The sequence below is a fragment of the Polypterus senegalus genome, chromosome 11 (assembly GCF_016835505.1).
Source record: "Polypterus senegalus isolate Bchr_013 chromosome 11, ASM1683550v1, whole genome shotgun sequence".
NCBI lineage: Eukaryota > Metazoa > Chordata > Cladistia > Polypteriformes > Polypteridae > Polypterus > Polypterus senegalus.
Window position 1 is genome coordinate 151,947,300 of NC_053164.1, and position 13,856 is coordinate 151,961,155.

Below are 13,856 nucleotides of genomic sequence, written 5' to 3' on the forward strand. Positions count from 1 at the left end.
CAAGGCATGTTTTTGTTTTTTGCAAAAAGTGAGTGACATACTTGATAATTTCAGGTCACACATCATTAAAACAACAATTAAGATATTATTGTAGATGATACATATTGCACACTCCTACTAGCCAATATTTTATAGCCTCTTACACCTCTTCAATCTTTTTCTGTACTAGAAAAGCAGCATTCCAAATTGTAAACCCCAGGTTCTGTTGCCAGGATCTAGCTTGTCTGGATCTGTTCTTCACACTAATGTAACATTGATAGGTATTGCATCAACCCTCCACAGTGCAGACCCCAGGAGCTTCTTCCAACCAAGTCCAGTTGTACAGTGGCCCCAAAGAGCAAGTGACAAAAAATGTAAAGGTGTGACACGCACAATTAAATAACGTGATGCGCGCACTTAAGGTGACATGCACATTCAAACGAGGTGATGCGCAAAATTAAATGTGGTGCCAAGCAAAATTAGAGATGATGCGCTTACAATCCAAGGGGTGACGACAAGTAAAAGTGTATGGAAAGGGTAAGTACCCTGGTAAAATTAAAGGAAAACACTGATTGGTGGCAAGGTTTGTCTGTCAGTCAACAGGAGAAGTTTCCGGTTAAGTGGTCTGCTGAGTCAGGGAAAGTTAATGTAGCATTCGTTTTTCAATTAAATCATTGGCAATCACAGTTGGTGGTGGTGTACATTAACAGATGGCCATCCATTTCTTTTTTCCTATGTAATAGTTACAGTATATATATAAAAAAAAAAAACAACATTCAGTTAGGATACATTCAGTTACAGGACTGAAAGAAACAATTGTATAAAGAACTGTAAAGATGATTGTATTATAAACATTAGACATTACTTCTTTTTTTTTTTAAAAAACTAATCAGGGCTTCATTTTAAACATTGCATTTTTTGTTATAAGTTTTACTTGTTGTCACCCCTCTGATTGTGAGTACGTCATCTCTAATTTTGTGCATCACCTTAAATGTGCACGTCACCTCTTTTAATTGTGCAGCACTACATTTGATTGTGCGCATCACCTTGTTTAATTGTGCGTGTCACACCTTTACATTTACATTTTGTCACTTGGGATATGCGAGTCCCCTAGCCAACAAACACTTGCCAATAAACCTCACCTATAATCCTTCTTAAATTTCTGAGAAAATGCAATTAGCTTTTTCTCCAGTGCATGAAACATATATTCTCAGTGCCATTTCCTTTTTGAGATTTTTGTTGCAAATAGCATTTATATAAATTTGTTTCATTTCCTCCCCTTCAATCTCAATTGATTGCTAATTGACATTTTGTATTCATGCATTTATTCTCAAACTCACTAGATTTAATTCAGCAGTTTAGGTGCAGGACAGTAACAATAACATTTCTTTCTGTAATATGTTTTCATACAAAGTATGAGCTCAAAGTGCTTTACAAGAAGGTAAAATGAAAAAAAAGTGACAACTACAAAATATAAATAAATAAATACACACAATACTGAGAAGTAACTAAGGGATATAAATCCCTTAAACATGGTTTAAATTGGTAAACTAATTTTGTATGTGTCTAATGATTATAATAAGTCCAATGCTATGGTCAGATGACCAGGGTGGACAGGAAGACAAAATTTCAGATGGCAAAATGCTAAAGAAAATAAAGGGGTTTTAAGGTCAAAAGACAACCCAGAAAAAAATTTTACATATTAAAAAACATAAATGTGGTTTAATGTAGTGTATAATGCACTACCCTAGAAGTAAATGTAGAGAATTTCATCGAAAACTGGAGTGTCCACATTCCTTCCGACTCGCAGGTGAGTGTCGAGTACTTTGATCAGATAGTGGTGTTGCAAAACGGCACGGCAGAAAACCAATAGAGAAGAGAATAGTAGATCTTAGTAAAGATTGCAGTATATACTAGCTTATAATTTATTAGAGCTAGTGCAAAAAAAACTATGACAAAGCCTTCTTAAAGAAAATAGGGTTTTGTGAGGTTTTTTTTTTTTCGGTACAGTATTAGCCTGTCATATCTCTATCAGTAAAGCACTCCATTTTATGATGCATAACATCAAAATCCTAGTAATAAGTAAACTAACATATAAGGTTGTAAGATTATGACTGGGAATGTAAGGGGACATACACTCTACAGTATGAAAAGGAACAAAATTATTCAGAGCTTTATATACTGTATGAATTAAAATGTTTTAAAATCTATGTTAAAAGAATCAGATTCGGCAGCAGTGGGCAAATGCATAAAAAAACTTGAATAGACCACACTTATGCATGTATAGTGACTCTCACTGGGCCAATAAAATCTGTACTTAACCCAACAGGTAAATCTTGTGAGATATGGGAGTAAAATGCATACAAGGTGGTCCAGATCTAATTATGCAGATCCAGATCGTCTGAATGACTTTGATTTATGCGGGGATGATTCGAGTTCGGCGCAAAGACAATTCTTCATGTTGTCAGTTCGCACACTTCTCGATGGTCCGGGATTTGTCGGGTGATTTTCTATGTAATAAACTTAATAAGTTATAGCGTAATGAAAATTGCATAATTAGATCTGGACCTATAAATATATAAATATATATATATATATATATATATATATAGATAGATAGATAGATAGATAGATAGATAGAGAGAACACGCAAACTGCACATAGGGGATAGGGTCTAAATCCAAGACACTGGGTTCATGGGGCAGGATCACTAATTTTTGCACCAGTTTATTTGCCATTTTGTAGTTTTAGAATGGTGTAATTTTCAGTTTTGGATTAAGACAAAGTTGTACATTTTTGCTACTGATTAATTGCCTATTAATAATTATTTTTTTCAGACAATGTTTAACCTAAATAAAAAGTATTCAAATATAAAAAGGTTGTCATACTGCTATAATGTCTTTTGAGACTTAGCCCTCATAGTTGTCTGTTGTAAGCGGGAAAAATTCACTGTGGAAATGCCTATTTATAAGTGCTCTTTTCACAATGGCGCATCATACTAGCTTGAAATACCTGGCAGGCAAACTTACAAAGAATACAGCACAATTGTTTTAACTTTTATATACAGCACTGTTTTTGTTTTTTTTAACCAATCTTTGGTTGCTTATAATGATTAATATACTGTATGTAATTATGTTTTTAATAATTTCAAATAACTTACTATAATGCCTGATGACCACTAACTGTCATCTGTTTCAGCCTTATTTACACCTAAAACAAATCAACATAACTTGAAGGAAATCCTGTACAGCAGCTCTGATCAAATAGGCTGTTTTAATGCAGTGTAAGCAACATATTATGCCTCTAAAGCAATTGTAATAAGTAAATATAAATATAAAAAACATACATTATAGTTGCATTTTAATTATTTGGAAAGTGTTCCAAACAAAACAAAATATGTGATAATTCATAAGGTTTTCTATTATTTGAGGCATAATGACATCATACAGTAATGGCCAAAAGGTGTGGCAGTGACACAAATGTTACGTTTTGCAAAATTTGCAGCTTCAGTTTTTGTGTTGGCAATTCACATTGTTTTTATATTATTGTGCAGAGACATCAGATGCATATTAGTTCATTGCAAAGAGCTTTATTAGCATAAAAAGTTAACTTTTTCACAAAAAAACAGTTTTCATTTATTATGCCCCTGGCACAAAATGATCAGTTAAAAGTGTTTCGCAAGCTGAGGAGTCATTTACAGAATCGTGTTTCCACCAGTACAGAGCTTGCTCAGTATTGGCAGCAAGTGGGTGTGAGTGCATCTGTACACACAGTGAGGCAAAGGCTTTTGGACAACAGCCTTGTGTCAAGAAGGGCATTAAAGAAGCCACTTCTTTCCAAGGCTTTCCAAGGACAGGCTGAAATTCTGCAAGTATAAGGACTGGACAGCAGAAGACTAGTGCAAAGTTATTTTTTGGATGAGTGCTCCTTCCAATTGTTTAAGACATCTGGAAAATTGGCTGTCCGGAGAAAGAAAAAGTTAACACTACCATAAGTGCTGTGTCGTGCCAACAGTTGAAGCATCCTGAGACAATCTATGTGTGGGGTCCTTTTCATCCAAGAGAGTGCGCCCATTTACAATTCTGCCCAAGAACACTGCCATAAATAAAGAATGGTATCAATATGTTCTCCAAGAGCAACAATCCAGGTGCAATTTGGTGGTGATCTGTGTATTTTCCAGCATGATGGAGCATCATGTCACAAAGTGGCTCAGAGATCATAACATTGAAAGTCTGGACCCGAGGCCAAGAAACTTCCCAGATCTTAATCCCATTGAGAACCTGTGGCCAGCACTCAAATGCAGGTGGACAAGCAGAAGTCCATAAATTGTGATCAGCTCCAATCACTAAAAAGGCAAGAGTGGATCACCAAAATGTCAGGATTTGCTGCAAAATCTGATTTCCATCATGCCAGAGCGAACTGTAGAAGTTATGAAGAAGAAGGGTCAAGACTGGAAATATTGGCTCTTTATGCATATATGTGATGTCATTGCCAATAAAAGCCTTTGAAACTAATGAAATGTGTATAATTGTTGTTCAGTATACCATAAGAATATGTAAAAAAAAATCTGAAATTGCTGAAGCAACAAAGTTTGCAAATCACAACACTTGTGTCACTGAGAAAACTTTTGGCCACTGCTGTAGATGACATATTAGACAACCTTTCTATAGAGAGATGTTTTTTGTCCTTAACAACTATAATCTGTCTTACTGCACACATTCTTTTAACATTCTATTTATTGTAGTATAGATTTAATATGTCTGTGTTTTGTTTCACAGGTTTTGGCTGAGTTGAAAGAATATGCTACTGAGGTGGATGTGGATTTTGTAAGGAAGGCAGTGCGGGCAATTGGTAGATGTGCCATCAAAGTTGAGGTGCAGCTAATGAAATTTAACCTATATTTACAACTGTTCAAACAGTCAAAGATTACTATTTAAAACCAATAAATAATATGTTATTTTTATGTAAAAAACAAAAATAAAATATTTTTAAGATGTTTTTGTGTTTTGTAAATTTATGCTTGGGTTTTTACATAAATAGAGCATGAGTATACTCATTATTTGCATGAAAAATAATAGGAAAAAAAAGAATATTATTGGAGAGATAGGTGGCAGATAATGCGCTTACATTTTCATGTTTTTATTCTTATAGCCATTGATTTGATTTCTTACTAGAATAGCAAATATTTCTATAGTTCTTGCTCTTATGTTTTAAATAAGAAATGTTTTATAGAAAGTAATTTGTTTTGTTTCTTTTCCAGCAATCGGCAGAACGTTGTGTGAGCACATTGCTTGACCTTATCCAAACCAAGGTTAACTATGTGGTGCAGGAGGCCATTGTTGTCATAAAAGATATTTTCAGGAAATACCCAAATAAGTGAGTCTTATGTTTAATACAACACATATAATTTGTGAAACTGCACCAATTCTTGTTATTAATTGCTCAAAAATGTTTTAACAATTTCCAGATATGAAAGTGTTATTGCCACCTTGTGTGAGAATTTGGATTCTTTAGATGAGCCTGAGGCACGAGCTGCAATGATTTGGATTGTAGGAGAGTATGCCGAGCGTATTGATAATGCAGATGAACTGCTGGAGAGTTTCTTAGAAGGATTTCATGATGAAAGTACCCAGGTATGAGTTCAGAAAGATCTGTGGTGAAATGGTGTCCTCTCCAAGACATAGTTGGCAGCAAAAATGGAAAGCAAATCACTGAATTCACAGCCTCCAGTTCTACTGCTCAACTAAAGGCTAGCTAGCTGCCGATCGGGGTGTTAGCTTAATAGCAAAGCTTTAGTAGGCAGTGAGTCTCTCAGCTTTGCTGTGTGCACTGCCAGTTACAGCAAAAATACACATGCACCGCATGCTGTATAGGCTTTCAGTTTTAAAAGAAAACTTGCATCTGACAGGAGTAATAGTGCTGTTTGATTTTGATAATACTCACGGCCACTGATATAAATGCACTATGCAAGATATGAATTAAAAGAAAAATATCCTGCAGAATTTTGTACCCATTCATATTATATTTTTGATGTGATGTGTCCACATGTGTTCAGTAGAAGAAGTCAATGCAAAATAACCCATTATCTTAGAGAAGTTGATGGATAGTGCTGTATCAGTGGCAATTTTATCCATCACATTTATTTTTGTAACATATGCATGGCATGCAAGCATCTCAGTTGAAATAAGCAAAATGTAGATTTTCTTTAGAAATGACAAGTGTTAATATTACCTTTCTGCGATGATAACTTTTGCTGTTCAAAATAGGTCCAGCTTCAGCTATTGACAGCTATTGTAAAGCTTTTCCTCAAGAAGCCAACAGAAACCCAGGAACTGGTTCAGCAAGTTCTCAGCCTGGCTACTCAAGTAAGGATATTTTGAGATCTTTTTTTTTTTTTTGCTTCGTTGAAATAATTTTTTCAGGTTTATTTAAAAAAACAAAACATTAACATGCCTGTTGTTACTACATTTAAAATTTTGCCAAAAATTCCATTTAAAAAGTGTATCATACCTCAGTAGTATTCAGGATAATACTGTGATTAATTAAATCTGTTCTCTTAATAGCAAACTGGTGTTGCTAAATATGTTGCAGATGCTGTTTCTTCAAACATTTCTTATTCTATTTAATCTAAAACTGTATAGGAAGATCATACATAATAGCTTTAAGACTTAAAATCTGTACAGTCAGGAATAGTGCTAGAATGGCATCAGTGCTGTTCTACACGATACCGTTCACTAAGATAATCTGTGAATATCATAATCTACTATTCTAGGAAATGCATCAATTTATTTTTACTCATGTTAATAAGATGTTTGTTAATTTGCCAAAATAATTCTTGTGATCAAAACTCAAAAGAAATTCAGTATGCTGGTACATTTAAAATAATATATTTTATAAGCAAGTGTGACATACAGTCACAATAGACAGTTCATTCAGACTTAAAGTACTATAGACATAGGTAAGCAATATGGTACCATCTCCTTACAGTGAAGTTTTTTCTACCAGGTTGTCTAAGTTGCAGGTCATACATGTATACATTGTCAGTAAAAGCTTTGTACTTCTGTTACCCTCTGTTAACTGTTGATAACTGTCAAATGTTGTTCTTAAATCTAAATGCATATTTTTTGCAGCCTTTCCTCCATCAGCAAATGTAAGAATATTACCTGAATCACAAATCATAGCTTTTCCTGTGATGTGACTGAGGAAGAAAAGCAGGCAGAAAGGTCTAATAAAGGAGTTGTTTATTTAACAATATGATTGACTTTGGGAGATTTCAATTCTTCTTACAACTTTGGGGGAAAAAATGATAAATTTAAAATTCTAATTTTTACTGAAATTCAACTGCAAGTATGTTCTTCAACAAAATAAATAGAATTGAATTGTTGCCATATGTATTAGGTTTCATTTTTAGAAACTAATCAAAAATGTTTTTTTGTTGTTGAACTTACCACTCCAGTTAATTTAAAGAGTAGCATGTTGTGATCCCTTAGTACGTTTGGAAATGGATGAAGTTAATTAAGTAATCACCATTATTATTATTTTTCTTCCGAAGTACTAAAAAGTATACTGTACTGAAGTTTAAAAAGTGCATATTATTAAAAATAGTGTTTTGTTATAAAGACTTCAATGCAGAAAAGTGCATTCTTTCTTTCTTTCTTTCTTTCTTTCTTTCAAGTTACTTTTAGTAATATTTTTGGTATAAGTTCCTCCTCCTGTTACTTTGAATTCTAATCAACACATTAACATGCTGAGGGACAGTTTTTAATGTGCTTTTGTCATATTATGCACAACTGCAAGTGTTTGTGTAAACACAACATGTAGAACAAAATGTGCAGTGTCTGCTTTAAGAATTTTTTCTTTTCCTCTGTGAATGTGCTGTTGTGTGTTGTGAGCACTGATACTTTTGAAAACTCTACATGCACAAACCAGAAGGGAATCTGATGGGCTCTAAATTTTTCATTACATTTTTTTATTATAATTATCAAGTAAATAAAGTGCAGTGGTTTAATTAGCAGTGAAGAATTAAAAAAGAGTTCTATTTCAACACCATGGATTATAATTTGCTTACTTACAAATGTGAAAATATGTTGCAATCTTTGCAGTTTGGGAAAACCACTCAATAAATCATAAACTAAATGAGAAATGGAAAACTTATCCTTAGCCTGTCAGTTTTAGCATCTTTGTGAACAGTCAGGTTATCTGACTTGATTAAATGATAAATGATCTAAAATGAACATTCAGAAAACAGTGTCAATTTTTATTTAATTTTGCAGTTACTTGCTTTTTTTTTTATATTTGCAGCAGTTTTCCAACAGACTTGTACAGTATAATGCAAAATGCGATGCTGAATGTCCTACATGTATCGTATTATGTGCAATAAAGCCAATGTTACAAGTATTTATTTTTTTATTCTTAAAGCAAAGTGCTTGTTTATACAAATATCCTAAATTTCATATTTAATATTAAATATTATATATATTATAAGGGTGAGAAAATCTGCTTCTCTTAATGTAACACAATAATATTTCTGGCTTCTGTTACAATTTAATCTTTTAATGTTTGCAGGATTCAGACAACCCTGACTTGAGAGACCGTGGGTACATTTACTGGCGTCTACTTTCCACAGATCCAGTGGCAGCTAAGGAGGTGGTTTTGGCAGAGAAGCCACTGATTTCAGAAGAAACAGATCTTATTGAGCCTACTCTATTGGATGAGCTTATATGTCACATTGGTACATTGGCTTCAGTCTACCATAAACCCCCAAGTGCCTTTGTTGAAGGTAGTCGTGGAGTTCAGCATAAAAGGTTGCCTCCAAGAACAGGATCGTAAGTAGAGATTTGATTTATTGAATTTTTATTGATAAATGTATGAGATATATCATACATTTATGTCAGATTTTCCAGTACTGTTACATTTTCACTGAATTGTTTCAAATTATTATGCTTTGTTTATTTTCAAAATGTATCTTTTAGGAAGTGGTTTGATTAGGGTTTCTGAGATAAATGGAAACAATATTATCAATATTTTGAGATATACATAAGAGCACATTATTTTCTTATATCCTTTTACATATTTTCCAAACCTTTTTCATGTAGTACTAGCTTGCAAATGTTTGGAGTCTGTCCTGCAAGCAGTGAATGGAAAGCTGGAACCACTTCTTGCCAGACATTTTAATTTATCATAGTGTATGTAAATGTGTCTAAATATATGCTTTATGCACAAGGACTTCTAGAAAGTTTTAAGCATAAGTGTTAAAAATGTAATGGTATCCTGACATCAGATAGCATCCACAAAGGTCTGGTTTGTACATTATGTACAATTTCATAGGGTACACTCCAGTGTTATGTAACCTAATAATGGACAAATCTGCTTCAGAAAATAGATCTTGCAAAAGTCAGGTCAGGTTGGGGAGCATGCAATGGTACAGCATGTTGCTGCACCCACCATACAACAAAACAGCTCAGGGTTCTGTTTTTGGTTTCCCTCCCACTGGTGTGCTTTAGATTAATTGACTAAATAGGGTGAAAATTTATGAGATAGGATGTGTATGTGCATGTGCCCTCAGGTGAACTGGTGTCCTATTTTGTGTTGGCTTATGCCTTGCTTCCAGTGTAAATAATAGTACTTCTGTTTTGCAAGCATTGATTTATACCAGTAAAATTAAATGTATCATTTTGGGAATGTCTTTATATTAATGATGAAACATTATACATATGTTTGTACTTTGCAAAGCAAAGTTTTAAAATATTATGGGTAAATTACAAACTATGCTTTCTCTGATGTATACCAATATCATTTGCAGTTAAGAGAATACAGACTTAAGTAACACACTTCTTCTATTTATTATTTGGTATAGCATAAATTTCAGTAGTATGACAGGTCCTCTCTTAACTAGAGAAGGCTGCCATGTAACCATTTACATACAGTGTACTTAAAACAGAAGCATTAAAACATTAGGACAGTCTGGATGAGAATAGGCCCTTTAGCCCAACATTGCTTGCCATTCCTATCCAGTTACCTTTTCCAAAATATCATCAAGTCTTCATTTAAATGTCCCTAAAGTCCTGCTTGACAACTAATTCCATGATGTGTCTGTGGTGTTCTGTATAAAGAAAAACTTAAATCTGTGAAAAATTTACCCATAGCAAGTTTCCGACTGTGTCCCCGTGTTCTTGTTGAAATCATTTTAAAATAACAGTTCCGATCCACTTTACTAATTTTTTTTTTTTTTTAAATACAGTAATTTTAAACACTTCAGTCATGTCACCTCTTAATCACCTTTTTTTAAACTGAAAAGACTTAGCTCCTTTAATCGTTTCTCGTAACTCTTCCCCTGCAGTCCAGGAATCAGCCTAGTTGCTCTTCTCCGGACTTTTTCTAGCACTCATATATTAATAATACATTTTATTTCTATAGCATTTTTGCAGCCTCGACATCAAAATCATACACTTCAGATAAGGTCTAACCAATGTATTATATAGCTTGTTAATAACCTCCTTTGACTTGTACTGTACACATCATGCTATATTGTCTAATATTATAAACTTCCTTCTTCCTAATATTGGGATACACCTGTCCTGCATTATATGTAAAAGCTATTACTTGTGAAAGTCTACCCCATCTTTTCAGAATGCTGTTTTGCAAGGTGAGTATGGTATGAAAAACAGATTTGTGTAAAATGAGAACTAGCATTCAGATTTTACTGTAGAATTTCCTGAAAATGCTGGATTTATTTATTTATGTGTATGTATGTATTTTATGATGCAGAAATGAGAGCGTAGAGAGCCCTGAATCCACCCAACCTGTTGTTGGTCAGTCTGCTGATCAACCACCTGCTGTTATTCCCTCCCAAGGAGATCTTCTAGGAGATCTTCTCAATCTTGATCTAGGCCCACCTGCTTCAACAGTTTCATCTGGACCCACGTCTACAATGCAGATGGGAGCTATGGACCTGCTTGGAGGTGGCCTTGACAGCTTGGTAATATCAAACACACTTAATTGTTATATTTTTGACTTAGATCCAAATGTGATTGTACATTAATTTTAATGTACTTTATTATTTCTACTAGAAACTCTTTTCAGTAATGGACATATTTATACTTGATATTCTGAGCTAGATGGAATAGAAGCACTGTAATTTACTAGATTTTAACCTGGTGAATCTAGATCAGAAGGTCACCATTAGATCCAATTCAAAATTTTTGGATATTCTCTTCATGGTACATTGCCTGTTGTAATTTTAAGTAGCTTTTTATCCAATTTGACAACACAAACTTTAACGTAAGTTTACATTAAATACAGTAGATGCACATGACAGAAAAATTTATATTGAAACTTTGACATTTATAACTAATTAAATAATAACATGAAATTTATTTTCTAGCCTACATTCCAGTTTTTGGAGATGTTAACATTTTACTTTTAATTAAGATGTAATTACATTTTCACTAAATCAATTTTACATACTGGGCTAAACACATGAAGATGTACAGAGAAGGTCTTGCATAATGAAAGGAGGAACTACTAAATAATTTATCTGCTCTTCTGATTCGGTTTGCCGGAAAAAAACACACAGTTTCTTATTCCTTTTCATTTTATACATCTTCTTAACCTATGCTTTACATTTAATAGTATTAATCTTACCGGCATTCACTATGCAATCTTAATCTGGTTTCTTGCAACAGTTCAAAGAGATTTGCTAAAACAAAATTGTCATATAGTGAGCTTGTGTGATTGTGAAATTAGATGAACCTGCATAGCTTGAAGAACTTTAAGCATATTAATATATACTGTACAAGGAATGGTCTCTGTAACGTGGATTGAATAAGTGAATAGAACAATAAAGATTGAATTAATAAGTATTAATAATACTTATTTTGGAGAAAAAATATTATACCAACAATATATGCTCAGAGTATTTCAGTGAACTGCTTGTTTAAACGTGAGCGTTGACTCCTTTTTATCTTCACAAGCATTATATATACTTCCACTTGCATTAAATTTGAGGTACTCTTAAGTGTATTTATTGTGCAGTATTTTTAAAAATGTAATACATAAATATAAAAAGACATGTTAATGTTGTTCCCACTAGAAATCAAAATAATAACATTTATATTAGAGTGTTTTCTTTAATTTCCAGTTGCAATTGAAGAGGTGAAGTTGGCTTTTTGCCTTGCTTTGCTTTAAACTGAGCAAAGACACTTTCATCTGTTAAACTTTTTTTTCCTAACAGTCTTCACCATATGTATGTTCTTCTTTCATTGCCATCTGTTCCTCTTCCATTTTCATTATTTACTGTATAGATATGCTGGTATATAAATAGTATCATTAGAACCAAACATTTTTGGTAACATCTTGTTCAGGGAAGAAAGCTTGAGTTAGGTATGAAACATACCTTTCAAGAAATTTTAGAGAATAGCTTGTATGAAGTTTGCATTCATAAAATATGAACAAGTGTATTGGTTGATAATTTTCTGTTGTGAAAATCTAGTTTTCAGGCACTAACAAGATATAACCAGTGTTCATCAGTTTGATTGGAATGGACTAGAATATCATAACAGGTGCTTGCTAGGATAGTGAATGGCTGAAAATATTGTTATTGGCTATTTAATGAGTTTTAAAACTGCACTTAAACAATACCATTAAAAACTTTAGGTGCTGGAACATGTACATGTTAATGTGATTTTCACTCAGTGCACGAAAGAATGAAAAAAAAAATGGTAAAGTTTTAGGCTAGGACTAGCTCATCCATTTTACTTCGAAGGTACCTACTGGCATAGTCTGATAGTACAAATAAAGCACATGTAACATGAGCTGGTACCAAACAGAATGGCTGAATCATTCCAGTATTTGGTTGACTATAGTAGTCAAGTAAAGCCAGCATTATACTACACTACTTTCCAGTGATTTGCCTTCATTTACATAAAATTATTTTGTCATAGCAAATCATGGAGCATGCCCATGAACATTAATTGTGTATTGTCACATCCCCAGCAACTCAGTGAAAGTGATGTGCGACTCTCCAGGACAAACTCAACAGGTGTCTTAGATATGGGCTCCTGTGTGTGCAAGAATTGACAAACAATGACCACTCATTGGAAGTAAAATGTGTATAATTAGGCTGTAACAAAAGATGAAAAACTGGCATTTTGGGTTATGTAAACAGAAGAAAGGCTTGTATGTCAAATCCTCAGATTGGTTCAACCAAGACAGATTGGAAAGCAGAAAATGATTGATTGATAGTAGGGGTAAATTCATCATACTTGGAAAACATTTGTACAATCATTGGCTGTCAAATACAGTGAGCTTGAAATACTTTGGAATTTGGAGCCTATGCTGAAAAGTTATAAAGCAGTCATGTCATCCTTTGTGGCTCCTATTTTTGTAATTTGACATATTGAAGGCAAAGAAATCCAGCAACTCTACCCATTAAGTTTGCTGTCTATCTCAAACTCATGTAGGGTGCCACCAGCCTTAGTTAAGTAACTAAAACTAAGTAACTAGTAGTATTATTATGGCATTTTTACATCTGGATTCATATCAAAGTGACTTGTGAGGTCAGTTGTACTTCTACTTAAAACATTTTGTTTAAATGTTTTGTTATAAGTATAACTAAAATTATAATCCATTTAAATTATATATGTAAGGTGGGAATTACCTGAAATCTAACAAAACAGCCAAGAGCTCACTCTTAAACTCGTATTATATTACAAAAAGCAAAATGTACCTGTTGTAAATTTTAGACACCGAATAAGGTACTAAATTTTTTTCGGTGGAAAGTGCAACTACTCTATTATGGGAAAGAATGTTTTTAAGAGTTTCCCATGAGATTTTGAAAATGCATGTCCTTCACAGCACTTGACATGTTACTAACTTTT

The 13,856-nt window shown here is 33.5% G+C and overlaps 1 protein-coding gene across 2 annotated transcripts in view; it reads left to right on the plus strand.

The window, feature by feature from the left end:
• The window catches only part of ap1b1 (adaptor related protein complex 1 subunit beta 1), an 89,288-nt gene that overhangs the window by 55,018 nt on the left and 20,414 nt on the right, over nucleotides 1-13,856 (plus strand). For both annotated transcript variants that reach the window (XM_039769922.1, XM_039769923.1), the window contains exons 9-14: nucleotides 4,758-4,853; nucleotides 5,240-5,355; nucleotides 5,447-5,612; nucleotides 6,246-6,344; nucleotides 8,545-8,804; nucleotides 10,747-10,957. In XM_039769922.1, the coding sequence (XP_039625856.1) occupies nucleotides 4,758-4,853; nucleotides 5,240-5,355; nucleotides 5,447-5,612; nucleotides 6,246-6,344; nucleotides 8,545-8,804; nucleotides 10,747-10,957 (948 nt within the window). The remainder of the gene's footprint in view (nucleotides 1-4,757; nucleotides 4,854-5,239; nucleotides 5,356-5,446; nucleotides 5,613-6,245; nucleotides 6,345-8,544; nucleotides 8,805-10,746; nucleotides 10,958-13,856) is intronic.